This window comes from Macaca nemestrina, chromosome 7 (genome assembly GCF_043159975.1).
Source record: "Macaca nemestrina isolate mMacNem1 chromosome 7, mMacNem.hap1, whole genome shotgun sequence".
Lineage (NCBI taxonomy): Eukaryota > Metazoa > Chordata > Mammalia > Primates > Cercopithecidae > Macaca > Macaca nemestrina.
The window spans coordinates 144,530,564-144,555,685 of record NC_092131.1 but is presented as its reverse complement, the minus strand read 5'-3'; the positions used below and the strand labels follow the sequence as shown (position 1 = coordinate 144,555,685).

Genomic DNA, 25,122 nt, shown 5'->3' with positions numbered 1-25,122 from the left:
GACTGGGGCGGGGGTGGAAAGGGTTTGTTTGCTAGGGCTGCCGTGAAAACTACCACAACGCCAGTGGCTTAAACAACAGAAATTTCTTGTCTCACGGTTCTGGAGGTTAGTGGCCCAAAATTAAGGTATTGGCAAGGTTGGTTTCTTCTGAGGTCTACGAAGGAACTATCTATTCCAGGCCCTTCTCCTTGGCTGTTGACAGGTCGTCTTAATGTTTATATGACGTTCACCCTGTATGTGTATCTGTCCCCAGATTTTGCACTCTTATAAGGACACCAGTCATTTTGATTTAGGGCCATGCTTATGATCTCATTTTTACTTGATTACCTCTATAAAGACCCTGTCTCCAAATAAGGTCACATTCTGAGATGCCAGGAAAGTGGTTAGAACTTTAATGGATGAATTTTAGGGGGATGCAATTCAATCCATACTAGGGCGCAAACAGCACTCCCATGAATCGAGCCCATATGGCATTTCAGGCATGTGATGGGGGCCATGAGTATAAGAGCTAAGAATGAACTAATTTGAACCCAGAGACTGCCTGGGTTCAAATCTCAGTTCTGCCATTTCCCAGCCATGTAACCCTTCAGAGGCTTAGCTTACTTATCTGCAAAATGGGGCAGGTAATAGAATCTATTACCATAGGTTTGTGGTGAGGGTTAAATGAATAAATACCTGTAAAGCACTTAGAAGGTTCCTATACATGGTTAGCTATTACTATTATTACTGTTATTGTCCCCTTGTACTACAGATTATAGTAGTCCATTTTTCGCGCTGTTGAGTAGGAATATGACTTTGCTCCTAGTCACCCTTTGTCAACAGAATGTGATAAATCACACAAGTTGTAGCTTCTCTCACTGAATGGTGTAATGCTTTTTTATTTTTAACAGAAATGGTACAACTTAGACTTTAAAAAATCATTTAGGAACCTTTATGCAATATTTCTGTGAACTTTGTTGGCAACCTTTAATAAACTGACATGAGGATCTCAGTGACTAGTGACAAATGTTCATGCTGGTATAGCTAATTAAGGAGTCAGATGTCTTACCAACTCGTAAGCATTACATTTTCTTCTCCTATGCCTTTCCAGCTAACTGTCTTATTTTTAGTCTGTATTAAGTAAACAGGGACAGCTTTTTTTAAATTTTTAATTGTAGCAACGTACTTGTGAGATTTACCATTTTGACCCTTTTTAAGTGTATGGTTCAGTAGCATTAAGTGCATCCACACTGTTGTGCAAATGGCACCACCATCTATCTCTAGGATTTTTTTCATCTTCCCAAACTGGGATTCCATGCCCTTTAAATACTAACTTTCCCTGTATTTTTACCTGCTGGCCACCACGGTTCCACTTTCTGTCTGTATGATTTTGATTACTCCTGGTATCTCATCTAAGTAGAATCATACAGTATTTGTCTTTTTGCCACTGGCTTATCTCACTTAGCAAAGTGTCTTCAAGGTTTATCCATGTTGTAGCATGTGTCAGAATTTCCTTCCTTTTTAATATTGGGTAATATTCCATTGTATGTATAAACCATATTTTGTTTATCCATTCATCTGTCAACAGACATTTGGGTTGCTCCCACCTTTTGGCTATTGTGAATAATGTTGCTATGAACATGGGTATGTGGACTTTTTTGAAAAAAAGTTGTGATTAAACATGTACATGTATATTATAGAAAAATTAAGTATATAGGCAAGTAGAAAGCACCCTCCCATCTCAATAGAGATATCCACTGTACATATTTTGGCTTCTGTCCCTCTAGCTATATTTTTGCCTATACTTGTGAAATGAGATCATTCTATACATATTGTTATGGAACCTGAGCCATTGGTAAAGAAATGTTTGAAATGGATCAAGTGATGTGGTAGTTTCCTTCTTTGAGCCCCAGGGTGGTGGTTCCCTGTGCTGTACCAAGCTGGCCTGGTACTGTGAAGATAAGGCTGGCCTTATCTCCTGTATGGCTCCTGTATGATCAGGGCAGTGATCCCCATTGGAAGTAGGGGAAACAGGCTGTGAGAAGCCCAAGGTCATCTGGCTCTTTCTGCCCCAAATGCTGACTCCTAACTGGCCTCTCCTTTCCCTCTCTTCTAGGCAAATGTTTGTAGACTACGGCTGACCGTACCTCCTGAGAGTCCAGTTCCTGAGCAAAGTGAAAAGAAGATTGAGAGAAAGGAGCAGGTAAGGTATCTCTGAGGCAAAGCCCCAAAAAGTTCCAGTCTCTACCCTTAACCCACTCTCCCATCTCCTAACCAGGCCATTTCCAGAGGCTGAGTGTTTGCGCCCCTGTTGAGGAGAAGACCCCCTCAACCTTCCCACCTCATCTCCCGTCTTCCCAGAAGACAGAGAGCTCTCCCCAGCTGGCTCTGCCAGCGACGTGCCCTGCTCTTGTTTCTTGGTGAACACTGTGGCTTTGTGTTGCCTTGAAGCTGCAGGGACACTGGCCTTAGTGACAGGTGCTATGGCAGGGAATGTGGGTTTTTCTGAAACAGCCCAATCCAGTTGCATCAAAGGGCCTATTGTGAGCAGCTGGCGGGGCTGGAGCCTTTCTCAGCAGCTTGGAGCAGCAGCCGGGGGCCCTGCTCCCGCAGAAGAGAGGAAGGCCTGGCAGGCAGCATGGTGCGGGGAAAGGGCACTTTCTTGGCTGGGGGTAGGAGGCATTCCGCAAACATTTTTGTGCCAGCTCCTGTGCTAAGTCCTGAGGCCAAGAAGATAAGTATGTCCTTGCCTTGGAGGAATTTGCCGTTTTCTGGGTGAGACAATGATGATGCGATATTTCAGGTGTTAGGATCCATCCCTGTAAGACGGAATCTGGGAACACAGAGAAGGAAATAACTGACTGCTTAGGAGGTGACCGTGAAGTAGGAGGCTTGAAGGATAAAGAGGAGGTCCTGCTGACCTCTAGGCCTGTGGTCCTGGCCAACCCATTTTACTTATTCGTAATTATGGGGCACCTACTGCATTCCAGGCACTGTTCTAGACAGTAGGAGTATAGTAGTGAACAAAGCAGTCAATCAAATCTGTCATCCATGGAACTTACATTCTAGTGGGACAAGAATGAAAGTAAACAAAATAATGAAGTACATTTTATAGAGGTTAGGAACTGGTAAGTGCTGATGGAGACAAAGTAAAAGAAGAGGATGGGGTGCTAGGAAGTAGGCAGTACTTTTTCTTGTGCGTGTATTTTATATGATTATAAAATAAAATAAAATGATATGATATAAATGTCATAAATGGAGTCACGACATAGTGACCTCTTGAAATACAAGCCTTGCTTTGGGGTTAATCATGAATGTGGTCAACTATAAAAAAGAAAGCTTCTCATTGACGGCGAAATGTTTGATACTGTCCCTAAGTTTACCGTAGGCCTCTGTCTGTCCTTGTCGTCTCCTTCCCACTTTCTACCAAGGACAGAGAGCTGCCTGTGCTGATGCAACTGATGAATGCCAGGGAAAGGAAGTAGGGAGAAAGGAAAATGAAGTTCTGACTAGAGAAAGTGAGAAGAAGTAAAATTGCTGATCTGCCTACAAAGAGTGGATGAGTTCCACTAAAAAGATCCAGAAAAACAGCTAGTTCTGGGTTGCAGCAGGGAAAAGATGAGGGGGATATGGGACCTCTGGAAAATAAAGTGCCACTCAGAGACAAATGGGGTCCTAGTATCCTAGTAAAGGACGAGCAGCCAGTTTGAACGGGCTTTTACTGGCCAAAAATGGGAACAACTGGAGCATCAAACAGAATAATGACAGTCGTGGGTTATAACACAATGGATATTTTAAAAAATCCTTATGTTTATAGTAATAATTGGAGAAGAGGAGTAGAGGCGCAAGATGAGAGGATAAAAAAGGGAAGCCTCCTTTTTTAAATAGAACACTAGCTAATCAGTTTAGAAAATCTCTGTTTTGTAACCTCCAGGTATACTCATCAATAGATGCAAAAATAAGTTGGTGAAAGATTATTGTAGGTTACTCTCAAAGTATCACCCCAATGGATTACTGATTCTAAAGGGACAGTACCTTCACAGTGGAGTAGGCAGGCAACCAGCATTTCAACTGAGTGATTCAACCTAACTTCACCAATAGTGGGATGAGCTGATGTTACATGACTTCTGAGGTGATTCAGCTAAGAGGTGCACAACATCACATACGTAATATTCATGCCAAACTTGTTTAACTAATAATAAGGAAACAGAAAACCAGAATGTGGGACATTCTACTAAACAATTGGCCTGAATCCCTCAATAAATTCAATGTTATTTTTAAAAAAGATGAGAATTTGTTGCAGATAGCAGACTAAAGAGACTTAACATTAAATGTAATGAGTGAATCTGGATTAGATCTTGGCAAAAAAAAAAAAATCCTATAGAAGATATGCTGGGATGGCTATACAATTTTGTATATGCACTATATATTACGTATTATTAAATAAATGTTAATTTTCTTGTGATAATGGTACTATGGTTATGTAGCTGAGTGGCTCTTTCAGCTTCTGTGTAGCTTCAAACATTCTCCAAAGACAAAGTTTGGGAGTAAAAGTCCTAAGCAGAGAGTGGAAGTGGTCAGGCTTCAGCCGCTGCACACCTGCTGATGAACAGGACTGAGTGGGGCCATCTGTCACTAGGCAGTGTCCTCTTCTGTCCTCACTGCTCCTCTCCCTGCCTGTCCCTTTTAGAGCTGATGATATGGTCCAAGACATGGGCCTGGGCTGTGTCCAGGTGCTCAGAGCTGCTTAGAACACTTTTTGAAGAAGTGGCCTAAGTTGGAGTGAGGGACAGGACAAGGGCCTGGTGGCTGTTCCTGTTGGTACAGATGGTAGAGGAACTGGGGAATATAGTTTTTTGGAGTTAGACCCAAGCTTCGTGCCTTGGGAGATGTTTGAGAAAGTTTTCTAGGTGCCAAAACTGGGGTATTAGGTGCTGGAGGACCCTGGAGGGTCTGTAACCACTGAAGAAGAATCAAGTAATGCCACGGAAGGAGCCTTGTGTGTTTAGCGGTGTTGAGTGGAGTCAACAAATTGTGTGCCAGTTTGCCTGTTTGTCTTGAATAGTGCTTTTCAAACTTGTCAATAGGACCCTCTTTGAAAAAAAATCAAAATGTTTTACTGAACCCTTATATGCAAACCAAGCAAAAGTGGTGCTAATGGGGGCCCAAGTCCTCCCAGTCTCCCTTTACCCCTCAGCCCCCAGAAACCCTCCTGTGGATGCTTGAGAACTCCAAGGCCCTGAGGAGCACAGGACAGGCACTGCTGGGATAGCGTATGCACCAGGATACTTCTTACACCAGGTGGACCAGGCGTGCAGTCTAAGTGCCTGTGTGTGACACATTGGTGACTCATTGCAGAAGAACTGGGGTAGAGGGGAGGAGGGTGGGGCTGTTGTTTCCCTAGGGATGAAGTCCTTGGGTGGTGTCTGCCCTTGAAGTTTCTAGGGGTAACTGGGAGGTTGCTCTGAGTGATTTCATTACCATGTCCTGGCCAGGTTCCTGGCATGAGTCACTGAGGGCCAGGGCCATGCACCGGCGAGGAGACTCTGTAGGGGCCACTTCCTTGGATGTGGTTTCAACATGGCTTCCCCTCCTTGGAACCCATGGAATTGCAAGATGCCACGACTCTAGATGACCCTACGTGGTCACATGACTTTGGTTCCTTTGAAGAGGGATCATCTGTGTGCAAAGGCCAGGGGATTGGAGCTGGCTCAGATATGTGAATAGAAAGTTGTAAGTGGCCCGATTGACTTCTGTTGAAGTGAGACTTCTCAAGGATTTCCAGGGTCCTGTTAGAGCTGCAAATGACGAGGGCAGCCTGGGCCTTCCTCAGACTTTCACACTGTTGTGGGAGGTGTTTAATATTGCAGGGATGCTACAGTGTCATGGGACAGCTGGCCATGCATAGAGGCTGCTGCCATTTGGGCCATTCTTCCATCTGCTGTTCTCCAGTCATTGGAGAGAGGAATTACTCCCCATGTAGATGTGTTGTGGATGGCGTATTTTGCCCATTTCCACAAAGGTGTGTTTGGAGGCTGTCGGAGGCAATTACAACAGGGTCAGCACCTTCTGATGGAGTCAAGGGTTTGTGGGGGTGTATTTGGAGGTTTCCTACCCCTAAGGCAGATCCCCTGGCTGCCTGTTCCTTTTAGTCCTTCAGGAGACATCACCTGCCCCGAGACTGCTTTCTGCTGACCACAGATGAGCTCCCAAATGCACAGCTTCCTCATCCTTAAAGTAGACACAACGATGCCTGGTTTCAAAGAGTAAATGAGCTAATACATGCAAAATACCCACCACAGTGTCTGGTTTGTCATATGGATTAAAGAGATAATGACTAAACGCTGAATCTCTTCCCTTTGAATGCCAAACCCAGTGGCCCTGGGTCTTTGTTTTTACCCCCTTAGACCTTCTGGAGTTATTCTCCTGCCTGAAGCTGCCTGTCCTGCCTCTCCTCCTTCCTGACTTTATTTTCTATACACATAGCATCTCTTCCCTCCTCTTAACCCTTGCTGAGGCCCTAGCCATGCTTGGAGTCCCTTCCCTGCCATGTCTCAGTTTATCCAAGTCTTCCCTGTCCTTCAAGGCTCACCTAAAGGCCCACTTCCCTTCTGGTAACTTCCCTGACTTCCATGTGCTGTGGTCACTCTTCCCTTAACCTACAGGACACCCAGGCTGCCCCTTTCATTTGGCACCTAGCCATGTACTGCTAAGAACTCCATGTAGGCATACATATATATTTTTTGCAAAATTTGTGTATAACGTATATGTAGGCACATACACACAGAGAAATTAGGTTGAGTCTTTTTATTCTCTCTTCCCAAAACCTAGGTCTCTGCCTTGCACATAGTCGGTGCTTAATGAATGCTTGTTGGTTATGATGGTTGAGTTTTATATTAGCTTCCTAGGGCTGCCACAACAAAGCATGAAAAACGAGATGGCTTCAGTAACCGAATGTATTCTGTCACAGTTCTGGAGTTCAGACGTCTGGGATCAGGGTGCTGGTGGTGCCCCCTCTGAAGGCTCTAGGGGGAGAGTTCTTCTTTGCCTCTTCCAGTTGCTGGTAGCTCTTGGTGATCCTTGCCTTGTGGCATTATCACTCCAATCTTCACATGACATTTTCATGTTTCTGTGTCCAGATTTTCCCCTTTTTATAGGGACATCAATAGGGCCCAGTCTAATGGCTTTATCTTAACTTGCCCTGCTCTCCATATAAGGTCAAATTCCTGGGTACTGGGGGTTAGGACTCCAGCATATCTTTTTGGGGGACGCTATTCAACCCATAACTAGGTTCTTTGAGGAAATCACCTTGAATGATATTAACAACTCACATGAATTAGCCATGGGCTTTTATTCAAATATTGAACATTAAAAATCATTAATAATATGGGAGGGTGCTGATTAGTTTATGGGCACAAATTACATGTTGAGAAATTGATAAATGTAGAACATAATGTTTATAAACATGCCAAACATTGAAATTAAAATTGGTAATAAATAGTTTTGAAATTAAGTACCTATTGTTTTCAAAAAACTCTGAATTTATGTATCCATATTCTTCTCCATAGTCATGCGCAACAGATTCCTATGTGTATATGCAGGGACACACACACATACACACAGAGACAGAACCCACACCAGCTATTGCAGACTTAGCATATTGAATCAGGGCCTCACTGCAGAGTTGAATTTTAGGGAATCTGATTTGAGTTGCTTCTGAGTCTTTATGATGGTAAAGTCCTGTGCGAATAGATAAAATAGCTTGAGGCAGATACTGTTTTAAATAGCTATTGACATCCCCACTTTGGAGGTGTCCTTCAGTGACCTGTTGTTTTTAAAGAAGCTGTTTTCTCTCTAGACCTTTGAGAATGCTGAGTGAGAGAGAGCAGATGCAAGGGTATGGATGTAGAGTTGGGAATTTTCATAACCCAATAAAATGTTGAAAAGGAGGAAGTCTTTGCCAGTAGGTTTTATAGTCTTCTTTCCTTTAAAAGCCTTGGATGAATAAGCCTGCTGAGTTTTCGTCCTTGGTGTGACTGTTTACACAACCTCGCGGGTTGTTGCCAAGTGAGCGAGTGTGCTGCCATGATTCAGAGCTTCAGGTGGGGGCCGGGCTGCCCTTTGTGACAGCACACCAGGGACTCTGCGTGCCCCTCAGAGATAACAGCCCCTGGAGGATGGGGAGAGACCTAGGGTTTGAGTCCCGGCTTCCTCATGAACCCCTGTGGTGGTTGGGCCAGTCAGGTTATCTCTAGGGGTCTTCATTGCTTCTTCTAGCAAATAGAAGTGTTAGTCTAGAGCCAGTGTTTTTCCACACATTCCGTTATTCACGTTGGTAAATGTGGAAGTGCTCTTGGTAAAGTGGTCAGGGTGCAGCAGGTGGAGCTGAAATAAGATCAGGGCTATGTTGGCTGCCTCCAGCAGGCCCCCAACTCTTCACCTGACAACCTTGACAGACACGGAGGAGGAGCTGGGAATAGGGTCTGAAAACCCACTGGACTACACAACTCTTTTCCATTTTTTCTAACCTTCTGAGACTTTGTGATTCACTCCCCATGAAGAGAAACCAAGGACAGTTTGGGGGTGACTATTGCGCTGTCAAAGCCAATTTGACAACTGTGATGAGAATAGCAAAAAGACTAAGAAGAGGGTGGACAGACAGACAGACTCATTCAGATAGACATGTAGAGTTGAGTAGGAACCCAGATACTAAAAACTCACACCACTGATACTAGAAACTCCCGGTATCTACTAGTATGCTATCAGCGCACTAGGTGTTTTGTGTATTTTATTCCGTATATTCCTTAGACTGCCCACTGAAATTGGTGGTATGATCCCCATTTTACTGTTAAGGACCCTGAAGCTCTTTAAAGTACAGAAAATAACTTTCTTGGGGCACACAGCTAGTAGACAGTGGATTGGCAATTCCAGCTCAGGTCTGTGACGGGCCATGTTGCCATGGGAATATTGACTTGCATGCTTTCTCCTATCAGAGAAACTCTGTTTAGGATATTTACATTGTATCAGTCAAGGTTACCTAAGGTGTGTACTATACCCATGGGTTCCAGAAAAGCAGTTCCTGATTTTTTTTTTCTCCCATGTATTCTTCCCTTTTCCGCTGGGGTTATTAGGCCTAAGCAACTACTGTCTGCATCGAAGCTGGACACTAGCTGTACACTAGTCTGCATCGAAGCTGTACACTAGCTGTACACTAGCACTCCTGTCAGGGTGCTGTCATTACAAATGCCACTCTCTTTGGGACTTCTGCTTGGCTAGAAGCTTTCCTTTTCCTTCTCATCTTAAGCTTGGAAAGTGATCTTTTCTCCTGAGTTTACTTAGGAAGTGAGCACTATTCAGTCTTTGAGACTGTCAGAATTAACTAAATTAGTTTTATTTTTTAGAAACAGGGTCTCACTATGTCATCCAGGCTGGAGCGCAGTGGCTGTTCCCAGGTGCAATCATAGCACACGGTTGCCTTGAACACCTGGGCTCGAGTATTCCTCCTGTCTCAGCCTCTCAAGTAGCTGGGACTACGAGCATACACCACTGTGCCTGGCCAAGTATTTGATAAGCCGAAGGTTTCAGTTTTTCTGAGAATACGGGCCTGCCCATTTCTCCCTGTTTCTTTCCCAGGCTCTGGAAAGGCCCTTCAGGCTCAGAGGTGATGTTTATTTTTGTCCAAGAAAGCAGAACAGTGTCAAGTATGAGTAATGACCAGGGCCAAATAATTTGCTGAGATAGATACACAGGTTGGACAAGCCAGAGCACATTCCTGAAGTGCCAGCCTCTGCCTGCAAGATGGGCAGGGAACCCAGTGGCTCTGTGCTCAGTAGTCCTGGGTTAGCTGCTGCCCTCTGGCTGGAGAAAAGAGGTCTGAAGTCAGAAGTTTTGGAAATAACTTGGCTTCCAGTCTGGAAGTCACGCGAGTCACGTTATGGCCCTTCTCAATCATACTGGCAGCCAGGATGTGTGACCAGCTGCCCATCCTGGCCGGTGGGGCGGGGCGGGGGACTGGCTGTGTTAGTCTGCTATTGTCAGTTTGATGTACGTTCAGTGGCGTTTCCGCTCTTATTTCCCCTAAGAACCCTGATTGACCATGGGATTTTCTTGTTTTGCACAGATTAATCCTCAGTGTCAAGGATGAGTATACTCCAAATATTCCATCTTTCTTTTTCCCTTCAAAATGTACTTATGAAGCATCTGTTTATGCTGGGTACCAGAGATAGAGCAGTGAAAAAGGCAGATGTAGTCCCTGACTTTGTGGAGCTTGTTGCATTGTAGGATCCTATATTCTCATTTATGATTTGGACAATATCGTTGGCCTTGTTAACCCAGACTCTTTGATGGCCAGTAAATCCCTTACGAGAGGAATTTAGGCTGAGTTAGTTTTCTGTGGCTACTCTTTCTTTCTTTTTTTTTTTTTTTTTTTTTTTTTTTTTTGAGACGGAGTCTCGCTCTGCCGCCCAGGCTGGAGTGCAGTGGCCGGATCTCAGCTCACTGCAAGCTCCGCCTCCCGGGTTCACACTGCAAGCTCCGCCTCCCGGGTTCACGCCATTCTCCTGCCTCAGCCTCCCGAGTAGCTGGGACTACAGGCGCCCGCCACCTCGCCCGACTAGTTTTTTGTATTTTTTAGTAGAGACGGGGTTTCACCGTGTTAGCCAGGATGGTCTCGATCTCCTGACCTCGTGATCCTCCCGTCTCGGCCTCCCAAAGTGCTGGGATTACAGGCTTGAGCCACCGCGCCCGGCCGCTACTCTTTCTTTCTAAGGCACTGGCTGCCAGATGTATCTTTAGGGAGGTCAGCCATAGTGTGGGTAGATTTTAAGCTGTGAACACTCACGGGGAACAGCTTAATCCAGAGATTTTGTGTATGTGTTGAGAGTATGGAATGCCCTTTTAGTCAATTTTCCTTCTTTGTAATAACTTTCTTTTTATTCTACACATTTATTTGGCCTTTTATTTTCTTTTGTTTTTTGAGACAGAGTCTCGCTCTGTTGCCCAGGCTGGAGTGCAGTGGTGTGATCTCAGCTCACTGCAAGCTCTGCCTCCCGGGTTCACGCCATTCTCCTGCCTCAGCCTCCAGAGTAGCTGGGACTACAGATGCCCGCCACCACGCCTGGCTAATTTTTTGTATTTTTAGTAGAGATGGGGTTTCACTGTGTTAGCCAGGATGGTCTTGATCTCCTAATTTCGTGATCCACCCACCTCGGCCTCCCAAAGTGCTGGGATTATAGGTATGAGCCACCGTGCCCGTCCAGGCCTTTTATTTTCAAGCAGATTTTATCTAGTATTGTTCCATGCCCAGGAGGCTTTTAATAGGTCTAGAGTACATTTTTAAAAATTTGATTTTTTAATACCAAGTAGAATTATAAGGAGGCTTTTGATTTTTAAATTAAATTAAATTAAATTAAATTTTCTTGAGATAGGGTCTTGCTCTGTCGCCCAGGCTGGAGTGTAGTGGTGTGATCATGGCTTACTGTAGCCTCAACCTCCTGGGCTCAAGCAATCTTCCCACCTTAGCCTCCCAAGTAGCTGGGACTACAGGCACACACCACCACATCCAGCTAATTTTTGCATTTTTTGCAGAGATGGATTTTTACCATGTTGCCCAGGCTGGTCTCAAAATGCTTGGGCTCAGGCAATCTGCCTGCCTTGGCTTCCCAAAGTGCTGGGATTATAAGTATGAGCCACCGTGCCCGGCTATAAGGAGGTTTTAAAAAACTTAATTTTGGAGAGTTTCAAACATACAAAATGAGACTGGATCGTGTAATGAGTCACTGGCCCTTTCCCCAGCACCACCTACCTCAATACATGGCCAATCCTGCCTCATCTACATCCATGCTATATAAGGAAATAAATATACATCATCTGTATCTCAGCATGTTTCTCTAAAAGAGACTGTTTCTTAATATCATCATAATGCTCTTCTGCCTAAAACGTAATACTTTTCTTATTGGGAGGTATTTTAAAGGATACAAGAGGAGAGAAATTTAGCCCCAAACATCTTGCGCAGCATATCAGCTTTTTTCTTTTTTTCCTATGTTCAGTTTTTGACCAAAAGCATGCTGACATTTTATAAAAATGATAGACATCTCTGCTCCTAGCAGCTTTTCTGGGTATACATGTTGTGACTGGGGTAAACATCAACTGTCTATTCCTCCATCTAAGAAGAATAACAGGTATTCGCTTCATTTGGACCATATTTATGTACCCTGAGTAATTCTTAGACCTCTCTCAACTTCTAAAGTTCCCTATTCATTCAGCAAATAGTTATTGAGAGACCATTGCATGTCAGTCACTGTTAGATCTGGGAATTACGGTGGAAAAGAAGACAAACTGGGCCCTGGACTTGCTGGAATTTCAGTTGATAGGGAAGCAGGCCTTCCCCACACAAGGATACTGACATATCCCAACAGTCGCTGGGCTGCAGCTGTGGCGAGTGTCGTGGGGAAGTGCTGTGAGAGTGGACCGAGAAGACCTCAGGGGTCCGAAGGGTCAGGGAAGGCATTCTTGATTCTTGAGGAAGCGACATTTCAGCCCGGCAGTGCAGATCGAGGGAAGAGCACGTGTGATTACCTTGAAACAAGAAGGAGGTTGGCTCCTAAAGGAACGGAAGGGAGACAGTGAGGCAGGTGTGGGGTTGGGGATGGGTGGGGGAAGTGGAAAGAGCCCCCCACCCTGGGCCTGCCTCTTCCAAATGGCCCTGAGACCTGAAGGCAGGCTCTTGGCTTCCCTGTGACTGGAGACCCTGGGATACCACATGGAGACGTGAGTTCCAGTTGCTCTCCTGACTGTAGCACTGTGGTGAAAAAAGAGCTCCAATTTGGAAAGACATAGGCAGGCACTCGCAGGCTGTTACCCTGGAAGAAGAGAAGTAATACTAGTTACACAGTAGGGTCACTGTGAGGATTAAAGGAAATATTATATATTGTATATAATGTAATATATGTTATATTATATACAATATGTTATATAACATATATGTTACAATGTATGTTATATGTTATATATATAATAAAATCACCTGACAACAAATGTCTTCCCCCTCCTCTTTCTTCAGTAACGTTCTTCTTCACTTTTCCTGTCAGGGCCCATCAGCTACTTGGGCTGCCTCAGGAGTCCCCTCCCCTGGCGTGGAGAGGACTCCATCTCCACTGCGGGTAGAGTCCTGGGGCCGTGCCCTTCCCGGGGCCCTTTTATTTAGACCCTGACTTTTACACAAATGATCAATTCAAACATAATGCTTTTTTCTTTTTGCCAAAAAACATTCAAAGTCCACAAAAGAACATGAAGGAAAAAGTGAAATCTCATTTTCCTGAGGAAACTGTCGTTAGAGATCTGGATTCCATCTTTCTAGAAGTTTTACATACACAAACACACAGTCTTAAAAAACAAAAATTTGAAATTTATGATTTTTCACTCAGTGTATCTTGATCTCTTTCTGTGTGTACAACTTTGAGACCTGGGCCGCTCAGGAGTGTTCTACAGACCTCAGTGTTCCTGGCATTGCTTGTGTTTTCCCCGCTCCGTGGCGGCCTCATCTCCCTGCCCAGGCCAGGGGCAGGATCCTCTGTGTCCAGCCACCTGAGTTTTCCTGCAAGCCAGTTCACCTCTGAAAGCCTTTGCTTTGCAGAAATGCGTTTCACCAAAGCTCTGTGTCGTAATTGGCTTGTTTTTGAGGAACTGCGTGGAGTCTGTGACTGAAAGATCTTGCTTTTGTTTCCTGGTATTTGGGGAGTTTCATTAGAGCTTTTCCTCTTCCTGGTTATATGTCCGGTAAACTGGGGATAACTCAATGCCAGTTTGTGACTCTGCTGCAAACTATTTAACAGCTCAGTTACCCAAACTTAAGCACAAATGTCAGGGTAGCATCAGTGCTTTTGGGACCCAGCTGTAAGGGACTCAGGAGGAAGCGTTTACCAGAAGCAAGTACAAAGAATCACAGCCCCTTGCATCCATCTCTTTCCAAGTGTGGGAAGAAGGGCGAGAAGCAATGGTTGTTGTATTGTCTTACTTTTAAAAAAGCTTACATTGAAACGAAGCAAAACAAAACAAAGAACAAGCAAGATAGAAAGGTATAAATAAAATGACAAAAGTCCATCCTGATCTCTAGCGCCCCCACCCTACCCGAGGTTCCCTCCTTAGAGACCTGTAAGATTCATCATCATCACGTAGCTTTCTAGACCTTTCTTTGATTTTGTAAACTTTGAATGAATGGGATCATAAAGTACTTACTGTTCTGCCACAGTGAATGATTTCCAAATGCAGACTAAAGTTTTGTGTATTAAAAAATATTTTGTGGGCCAGGTGTGGTGGCTCATGCTTGTAATCCCAGCACTTTGGGAGGCCAAAGCAGGCAGATCACTTGAGATCAGGAATTTGAGACCAATCTGGTCAAGATGGTGAAACCTTGTCTCTACTAAAAATATAAAAATTGGACGGGTGCAGTGGCTTACGCCTGTAATCCCAGCACTTTGTGGGGCTGAGGTGGGCGGATCACAAGGTCAAGAGATCAAGACCATCCTGGGCAACACGGTGAAACCCCGTCTCTACTGAAAATACAAAAATTAGTTGGGCATGGTGGCACACGCCTGTAGTCCCAGCTGCGCAGGAGGCTGAGGCAGGAGAATTGGTTGAACCCAGGAGGCGGAAGCTGCAGTGAGCCGAGATTGCGCCACTGCACTCCAGCGTGGCAACAGAGTAAAACTCTGTTTCAAAAGCAAACAAACAAAATACAAAAATTAGCTAGTGTGGTGGTACACACTTGTAATTCCAGCTACTTGAAAGACTGCGGCAGGAGAATCACTTGAACCTGGGAGGTGGAGGTTGCAGTGAGCCAAGATCACGCCACTACACTCCAGCCTGGGTGACAGAGTGAGACTCCGTCTCAAAAAAAAAAAAAGCGTTTTTTTTTGTTTGTTTTTGTTTTTTTTTCAAGTACATGGCAAGAATCTCTGTGTAAAGGCAGTTGAAAAGTTAGCAGGAGAGCAGAATTACCCTTATGGAATTTGGGTTTCTGTGCTGTGGGATTGTCGAGGTACCTGGGTCCGCCCCAGGGAAAATTGAGAGAAGACCAGTTTGTCTGGAGTCTCAGTCCTTGATCTTGGATTTTTTCTTACTTCTGTCCCTTCTGTGTTGTGAAGGCCCCTACTCTGTCCCCTGCATCTAAACATAACCTGTGGTATGGGGAGGTGCTTAATGTCAGACAGAATCACAGAGCCAGGCTTGAATGTAGATGTCTGTCTATAAGCAAGTTGTCTAACCTCTTTGAATTTCAGTTTTCCCAGCTATGAAGTGGAAAGTACAGAAAGGACAATTACTGTGTCACAGAGTGGTTGCGAACATTAAATGTGCTTAGGAATATTTCTAGCTTATAGTAGGCGCTCAACAAATCTTAATATACCCCTTTCCTGCTTGCTAAGCCTTCATTCTATAAAAGCGTGTTAAGGCTTGGACATGTTACTGTTTCTCAAGGGTATTTGCATTTCAACAATGACCAAAACTTTAACTGAAGGAATTAAGAACCAGCCAACAGGACTGGGGGGATCCTTTTGGGCTGCAGTCGCACCACCTCTTCCTGGCTTTTCAGAAATATTTCATGAATGATCACAACAGGTTACGTACTAACACTACCCCCTTTTCTCAGAACTTGGCCCCAGGACCAGCCCTACCCTCAGAGGACAGTTTGGCTGCTAGATGACCGCCAGCCTCAACCTTGTGCATTGTAGGCCATGTATTTAGTGATGAGGTTGGAGTCATATGGAGAAGCTGGGATAAGGGGAAAGATAGCATTATTAAGAGCATGAGGTTTCAAATGCTTGCTCTTGTTACTAGGACAACACAAGTCCATCTGGTATCTTTGTGGGAGTTACTCCTAGGTGAGTGGACGGGCCCTTATAGACATTAGCAAAGGGTGCTCTTCCTCCGGGATACATGCAGCCCAAGCTTATGCCAAATCAACTTGGTGAACAGAGACCAGGTGGGATTTTTGCTCCCTCCATCTCCACTGCCAGGCAATGAGTGCTGGGCACAATTTGCATAATCATACACAGTGGGCCCATTATTACAACTGTTTGCATGAGGCTTAAAGAGTCATTATTCTTTTTCTCTTTTCCTACTTTCTTTTAGCATCTTGACCTGAGCAATGGAGAACCTACCAGGAAACTTCCTCAGGGTGTTGTTTATGGTGTGGTGCGAAGATCAGATCAAAATCAGCAGAAAGAAATGGTGGTGTATGGGTGGTCCACGAGTCAACTGAAGGAAGAGATGAACTACATCAAAGATGTGAGCCATTTAAGAGTTTTTGCCCCCATCTGTTTTCTTTTTGTAGCATGCAAGAGGATGGAGTTGGAAGCATTGAAGTGAATGTAATAAGGTATTTTGAAAGAATTCTTAATGTTATCATTTTGGCTGGAAATGTTTCTGTGTTTGGTTTCTGGAAATGGTAATGTTAAAGTACAGATGTAAATCTGCAAGGAAGGAAAGGTTGAACTTCTGCTGGATGGATGTTACTAGGTAAGTATACTTAGGAGAGCAGATGGCTTCCTCCTTCCGTGTAGGGTTTGGAGGCTCTTGAGTGGTTTTTCTTTATCACACTTACCAGTCCCAAATCCATCCCTGGCAAAAGGAATAGGAAGAAATGTGGCTGATTCGGACCAATCAGTTGGGTTGAAACAAATGCTAGGAAGTCAACCACAATAGACTTTGTCCAACCAAGCCAATCAATGCCATTCACTTCCTTGTATTTAATAGTTTATTTCCTATCTTTTAAATTACATGTTCTTTTGAGAAAATTTGGGAAATACAAATATGTATGAAGAAGAAAATAAAATCACTCATAATCTCACCATTCAACCAAAGCAACTGTTAACATTTTGGAGTATTTTCTTCTCTCTCTCTCTCTCTCTCTTTTTCTCTCTCCATTTCTTTTCATTCCATCCTGTGTTCCCCTAGATTGACTGATTCCCCTCTTGACCAAACCACCCAGCTGGTATGGAAGAGGAGATGGGCTGCTCTGACACTGATGGGCTCACATTATAGACCAGTGGCTTAGAAAGTGCTTGTAAGAGGCAGTGTGGGGCCAGGGAGTCACCCAGGCCTGTGAGCTCACAGTCCTTGCTTTGAGCTCCAGCTCTGTGTCTGGCCCAGCAAGTCACTTTTACTCGGTGCATACTTCAGTCCTCAGGCTGAGATTGTGGGGGTTGGCTGGGCTTTAATACCTAAGGTTAAAAACACAGCTCTGTGAGCCCCATTTTATTTTGTGGGTTTTCAGATAAGATGCAGACTCACGATGTCTTAGCTTTTGTGTGAGTTTTTAAAAGGAACATTTGTTGAATTTAAAAAATAATAAATGCTTAGCAGAAAGTATGAGGAAAAGCCAGAAAAATTAACATGCATATACATAATGTGTATGACAGCCACCAACCTCAAACTCCTAGTTATCCCAGCTTTCAAACATAATTTTAAAACTTTATTTTATTATATATTTTTGAGACAAGGTCTCACTCTGTCATCCAGGCTGGAGTGCAGTGGCACAATCACAGCTTACTGCAGCTTCTACCTCCCCAGCCTCAAGTGATCCTCTTGCCTCAGCTTCCCAAGCAGCTGGGACTGCAGGTGCGTGCCACTACCCGTAGATAATTTTTTGTAGAGTCGGGATTTTGCCATGATGCCCAGGCTGGTCTCAAACTCCTGGACTCCAGTGAACCTCCCACCTCAGCTTCCCAAAATGCTGGGATTACAGGTGTAAGCCACTGTGCCTGGCCTCCAGACATAATGTTTAACCTTTCAGAATATTCAATTCTTGAATTTCCTGTTAAGAATAGCTCAGACATTTTAACTTTCTTGTATTTTTTTCTCAAGGAAATATATAGACCTTCCTCATTTAAATGCTCCAGAGGCATGGCTCCTCTCTTAATAACCTTCTAAACAGAGTCCTGAGTCCCAGATTGCCCAAGACAAAGACAGGAGGAGATGTTGGCTAATCCTAAGTCGTGGATGACTTGTGCCAAAGTCACATGACCTGGAATTACTACCCTCCACTGTGATCTGCAACTTAAAACTAACTTTCAGGTCCCTCCTGCCACAGGTGGCTTCGGTATCATCCCTGGCCTGGTCGTTGCAGTATTTGCCTTTAGCTCAAGATTCCACCCACTCAGCACTGGGAGCAGCGCAAGAGCCAGCTCAGGGCCACACGTGAAAGCCGTTCTGCCTGCCTAGAATGAAAAGTTGTACTTTTAACCTCATTTTCCCAAAATGTTTGTAGTTAATGGCAAGAAAGTAGACTCTATTTTTAGAATTCATATCAGGAAGTCTTGGAGTCTTGATTCTCCTTTCCCCCAAATCTCCACCAATATCCAGTAACCCCTAATAAACATGCTGTCTAATTTAAAACAATGTGCTTCAAAATTAAACCTTCCAATACTATGTCCTAAACACTTCCATTCTAACCAAACTGCTGCCTTTAGGCCCTTCCTAAAAGAGAAATTCTGGAGTGTGCTGGAGAAAACTCCCTTGAGACTTCCTGCCCTTTTTGAGGATTCCTGAGTATTTCCCCCATCCTAGGGACACCAGAAGAAGAGAGGAGACAGGGACTGTTTGTAAGGTCTTTTGTTGTGTTTTTAAAGTTTTTGAGGTCCTGCTAGGCCTCTGAAAGTAGTACTGTAGAGAAACTTGAACAGTGTTTGTGTAAACAAGTGTTTTGGGGATCACTTGAACTTTTGTTGTGTTTACTGCCTTGTGTGTTATTGGTGATTATTGAGGAACTGACTTTCCAATTTATGGGCTCTCCAGGGTTCATATTTCACTTCCTTCCATTCCAGATATTTAATTGCTCTTTGGCAGTCAGAGCAGAGAGAGGGAAAATTAGAGTTTGCTTTTTGGTTTCTTTGCTCCTCTTAGCCATGAGTCTGTTAAAACACATTCTATTTGTAAAAATACGTGATGGGAAAAGGGCAAAACCTTGCCCAAATGTAATTTGAGGGTGATAGGTGAATTTCAACAAACTATTTTTTCTTCAGAGTTCATTTGGCTAATTAATATTTATTATTATATTTATGTGTAATTATCTAGAATTATATGTAATTAATATATCATATTAACATATATTTTAATATATTCTATATTAATACATGCCTATATATTTTATTATGTATATAAATATACATATAAAATTATACATATAAATTACTTGGATAATTCCTATCTAGTTTCTAACTAATTGTTGGGGGTGACCTCCCTTAATTTCCTGACTGTCTTGTTCTTAAGAGTATTTTTATGTGGGTTCCTTCTTTCTTTAGAGTTTCTTAAAAGTTTTGGAAAGCTTGTATGAAAATGTTATAGCTTGATCTCTAACTAGTATCTCTGTGGGCTACAGGTGAGAGCCACTTTGGAAAAAGTGAGAAAGCGAATGTATGGAGACTATGGTGAGATGAGGCAGAAGATTCGACAGCTCACCCAGGAACTTTCAGTAAGTCATTCTCTCAGTTGCTTGGAGATAGGGAGGCATGGCAGAGCTCAGAGTGGTCTCTCAGTTGCTAGTGTCTAAAGATATTAGAGTATCTAGTCTTGTTTATCAATAGAATTATATTTTAAATAAACTGAGGAAGTTTTTATCACAGAATGAAATGTGTTACCTAAAGGGACATTTTTTGTGGCAAGAATAATCTTCTTCATGTTCAAAGCATTCCCACCAAAGTCAGGAGCAAAACAAGGAAGCCAGCTATCACTATTATTATTTAACATTGTTCTTGACATACTAGCCAAACAAGAGAAATAAACATATAGGTTTAAAAATGGCACAGATAGATGGAAAACTATCACTGTTTACAAACCATATGATTGTATACCTGGAAAGCCCAAGTGAGCATGAGCTGATGAAAGAAAAACTACTATGAACAAATAAGGAATTCGTTATTTGTAGCAGGGTATAAAATTTTATACACACACACACACACACACACACAGAGGATATAGAATTAATATATACAAACAGGTTTCAATGTACAAAAAATTTCCAAAATGTCATCAACAGAAAAATACTACATACCTAGGAGTCAACTATAATAAGTGGAAAGAAACACCATGTGCTTTGAAAGGAAGACTCAGCATCATAAGATCCACGTTACTGTACCAATTTGATGTGACCCAATAAAAAGACCACAGCACTTTGGGAGGCCGAGACAGGCGGATCACGAGGTCAGGAGATTGAGACCATCCTGGCTAACATGGTGAAACCGTGTCTCTACTAAAAAATACAAAAAAACTAGCTGGATGAGGTGGTGGGCGCCTGTAGTCCCAGCTACTTGGGAGGCTGAGGCAGGAGAATGGTGTGAACCCGGGAGGCGGAGCTTGCAGTGAGCTGAGATCCGGCCACTGCACTCCAGCCTAAGACCAACAGGTTTTGTTTTTTTATAAGTGGAGTAGGTGATTCTAAGGTTTATATAGAAAATAAATAAAAAGAGTTGCAAAAATAAGAAAAAAGAGCAATGAGAGGGAGTAGCCTTATTAAATGTTAAAAGAAAGTGAAAAAGCCTCAGAGAGTGAAACAGTATCGTAGTGGCACATAAATAGACAAACATCAGTTAAAAATACTCCAGAAATGTACCCCAATATGTGATAAATGTAGCATCTCAAAAAAGGAAGGAAAATGGACTAGTCAATGTGCGCTATTAGGAAAACTTACGTGCTGTTGGAAGTCTTATACCTGGATAAATTCCAAATGTACCGAAGATTTAAATGTGAAAAATAAAACCCAAAAGTGCTAGAAGAAAAATATGTGTGAATTCATTTATACCCTTGGGGTAAGGGAATGCCTTTTCTTATTATGACATAAAATCCCAAAACTGTGAAAGGAAAGGCTGATAACTTTGACAACTTTAAAATGAGAAACTCCTGATGGTAAAAATGTCAAAGTCAAATGATCGGGAAAAATTATTTGTCCTTCATGTCATAGATAATAGGCTCATTTTCTGAATATTTAAAGTTCCCCCACGAATCAAGAAGAAAAAGGCTACAACTCATAAAAATAGACAAAAGATTTGTAACAGGTACTTATACTAAAGGAAAGATGGAGAGCTCTTACGTGTATGACAGGATGCTCTGCCTCCCCTGTCATTTAATGCAGGTTAAAACCATCCCATGATATAATTTTTATCTATTAGACCCGCCAAAGTGCAAGAGGCGGGCAGGACATTGTTCACAGGCCTATGGGCAAACAAGCGGGTTGCTGATGAAAATGCAATTCGCTATTACTCTTATAGAGAACAATTCAGCATTATCGATCAAAATTACAGATGCTTAGATCCTTTGACCTAGCAATTCTATTCCTCTCACATATGAAGAAAGACATAAGGATAGACTTATTTATTACAGCATTGTTTGTAATAGTAAAATCATTGGAAACCTAAATGTCTATCAAGAAGGGGAAAGTGGCCAGGCACTGTGGCTCATGCTTATGATCCCAGCACTTTGGGAGGCCGAGGCAGGTGGATCATTTGAGGTCAGGAGTTTGAGACCAGCCTGGCCAACATGGTGAAACCCTGTCTCTACCAAAAATGCAAAAATTAGCCGGGCATGGTGGTGCAGGTAGTAATCCTAACTCCTCGGTAGGCTGAGGCAGGAGAATCACTTGAGCCTGGGAGGTGGAGTTTGCAGTGAGCCAAGATTGTGCCACTGCACTCCAGTCTGGGTGACAGAGTAAGACCCTGTTTCAAAAAAAAAAAAAAAAAAAAAAAAAAAAAAGGGAAAGTAAGATAAATTAGGTATCTCTACAATAGAATATATGCAGTTGTAAAAGAAAAAAGAAAAAATGCAAGTAAGCCCTTGAAGGGGAGACACAGAGAGAGATGTAGACGGTGAATAAAAGCAAGATGCAAGAAAATATGTAGGAAAATTTTGCTACCATTTGTATAAAACAGGAAGAGAAGAGAAACATATCAGGATTGTTCTGTGTGTGCACAAAAAGTTACTAAAAGGATAATCCAGAAAGTAATGAACTACTGTTTCTAATTGGGAGGCAGGAATGGGCAGGTGGTAACTGAGCAGGGTGGTAATTTTTTATAAAAATATAAAAGTAACTTTATACTTTTTAAATGTTTGCACCGTGTGAGTGTATTACCTACTCAAAAATTTAAGAAAAATAACCTTCCTCTAGTTTAGCCAAGCTAATGCTTGTGGACATTTAAAAAAATTGGTTATTAATAATCTCAGAGATAAAAGTCCCTGTCTATACGACATACCTTCCATAAGAGTTAGTATCTGTGGGGAAGAAGGGCAGTTACAACAGTCATGCATTAGAGTTCAATTTATGGCTGGGCTGTGAGATTAAGTGCTTAAGTAACACCTACTACCTTGATGATAGGAGTGGGGCTATGTAAATTTATCCACCCAGCTCATTCCCACTGGCATGTGGGAGGACATTTGTGAAATTCTCACCTGCTTATGGAAAGTCATTCTGCCATGACTGTCATCAAAGCCAAAGAATTGGATTTGCAATATATGCGTAAACAAGACTCTGCTCCTCGCTTTCCATCACCGTCTCCTACACACCCTCATTTTCTCATGCTAGAATTGTCCCCGAAACCCTGTCTCTCTGCCTGCAGGTCTCCTCCTTCTCCAAGCCATCCTACATATTGCAGCCAGATTAAGGTTGCTAAATGATTGCTGTTGAAACACACTGCTGAACACAAAGCTGCCACGTGCTCCTGGGCCTGGTCTGCTGCTTCAATTCTGTCTCCACTCTCCAGGGTGCACCTCCTGCTCTGCTGGGCCAGGGCTGCTTCCTGCTGCTCCCAGAGGACACATGGGGGGCCTTCCTGGAGACTTCTACCCTCAGTCCTAACTATATCTAGCCTCTTGCCAATATCTAGGTCAAGACTGGCCTCTGACTCAGACATGTTAAACACGCACACCCAACAAAGACAGCAGCAACAACAGCAGCAACAAAACAACTCTTTTGTTTTGTTTTGTTTTTTAAATGAGATGGAGTTTTGCTGTTGTCACCCAGGCTGGAGTGCAATGGTGCCATCTTGGCTCACTGCAACCTTGGCTCACTGCAACCTCAGCCTCCAGGGTTCAAGCGATTCTCCTGCCTCAGCCTTCCACATAGCTGGGATTACAAGTGTGCGCCACCACGCCTTTCTAATTTTTGTATTTTTAATAGAGATGGAGTTTCACCACATTGGCCAGGCTGGTCTCGAACTCTTGACCTTAGGTGATCCGACTGCCTCGGCCTCCCAAAGTGCTGGGATTACAAAAACAACTCTTGAGAATTGAGTGAGACCAAAGCATATTCTCTCCATGGTGACTACAAACAGCAAGGTGGCTGCAGAAGTTATTTCAACTGGGTTCTAGTTCTAGGAGTGCCGCTTCTGAGCTTTTTGACAATGAGCAAATCACATAACCTCTCTGATTATTTTCTTCCTTGCAAAAGACAACGTTCTGACTCCTGCACAGTGTTGTTGAGAGGGCTCAGCGAGGGTCTGTGAGTAAACACTCACCAAAGGAAGAGGATTCTTACCCTTCTACTCTCTGGGTCGTGCAGACGTTGACTTTTAATTTAAAGCTTTACTTTAGATATTGTTGAAGTAGATGTGGCTTCTAACTGAAGAAAGTTCCAGCCTAACTGAAGATTGTCATGAACGTGTAGGGATTGATTTTGTGTGACTGTCTCCTTGATCTGTCCAGGTTTCCCACGCCCAGCAGGAGTATCTGGAGAATCACATCCAAACCCAGTCGTCTGCCCTGGATAGTTTTAATGCCATGAACTCAGCCTTGGCGTCGGATTCCATTGGCCTGCAGGTACTCGTCTGGTTACTGCTATGACAGGGCAACCCAGCTGAATCAAGAGGGGGGCCTGTGCCTTTGTAGAAAAACAAGTCACAGAACATCCTCAGCTCATCGTTCAGAATTCTTTAAGCAGAACCACTGTGAAGACTTATGTCCAGAAGACAGTGAAGGAAATTGAACGAAGCATTTCCAATCTGAGACTTTAAGGCTTTGGTTTTGCTCTCACTGAAAAGGGAATTTAGACCCTGAGTTTAGTGTGAGAGATGTCGCTTGCTCCACCAGATACCCGAGTGGTCCTTAGCATCAGTACCTAACCCCGCACATCAGCGCTCATCCTCCAGCCCCAGTGCCACAAGAAGCACCACCTAATCACAGAATAACACAGACTTCACCAAAGACAATCTGTACTCTTTCATGGCAAGCAATAGAGAAAAGGCTTGTAAACACTTTTTTATAATTAGAAATTATTTTGTATCAGAAAGAATCATGGGTATTCCATGTCTTGTTGTAGCAGACAGGGAACCAGAAAGACCCAGTATCTTATATTTGTGAAAATGCATGTTGTTATCTCACTTTGAGGGATTGTTTTCTTGGTTGATTTGGTTTACTAGGAGCCATTCAAGTGCTTCCCATTCTTACTCTGACAAGTCCCCTAACATGCAAATTAACTTGAAAATGTTCAAAACAAAGCATTATATGTGTTTGAAATAGCTTCCCTTGGTCTTCATTTCCAAATATGTGAACAATAGTTTTTACCTCTCCTCCAATTTTATTTGGCTTTTTTCTTTTTACCCTCCTCTCAGAAGTTCCAAAAGCTATTTCAAATCCTTTCTGGTTCTACATAAGTAATTTATCAGATAAACAAATTTTCATGTTGGGATTCTCCACTTCCCCTAATTCTCTGGTAACAGTTGGTATGGGCAGCAGTGACAACAGCAAGGCTCGGCCACTGTCCTGGAGTGGGTCTGGGTGGCCTCGTGTTTGGGTTCGTCTGGGATGCCCATTTCTGGTGGGGCCTCTGAGTCCCACCCTTTTCCTGGCTCTCTTGAGTGTATGCCAGCTTTCCCCTGGCCTCAGGCCAAGCCCCACTGGTTCTGGTTTGCTCAGTAGCCTTTGTTTTCCCTTCCTCCTGTGGTCAGGGGGCTTGCCAAGGCTCCCTTTCCTTCCCTGTCGGATGCCATCTTATTCCCAGCCCACCAGCAAGGGCTTTATCTCACCTGAGTTCAGACTTAGTTGGTATTTTTACTACATCTCTGGTTTTTCTTCCCAGAAAAAAAAAAAATATATATATATATATATTTGCTAGTCTTTTCTGGCAATTCTTCTGCTTTGCCATCTGGCCAACACTCTGGCATT

General features: G+C 43.3%; 1 protein-coding gene across 3 annotated transcripts in view; it reads left to right on the top strand.

Moving 5' to 3' along the window:
- Window positions 1-25,122, top strand: part of MYZA (myocardial zonula adherens protein) — a 94,511-nt gene that overhangs the window by 10,421 nt on the left and 58,968 nt on the right. For all 3 annotated transcript variants that reach the window (XM_011754685.3, XM_071066788.1, XM_011754692.3), the window contains exons 2-5: window positions 2,096-2,182; window positions 16,108-16,263; window positions 19,355-19,447; window positions 23,665-23,778. In XM_011754685.3, the coding sequence (XP_011752987.1) occupies window positions 2,096-2,182; window positions 16,108-16,263; window positions 19,355-19,447; window positions 23,665-23,778 (450 nt within the window). The remainder of the gene's footprint in view (window positions 1-2,095; window positions 2,183-16,107; window positions 16,264-19,354; window positions 19,448-23,664; window positions 23,779-25,122) is intronic.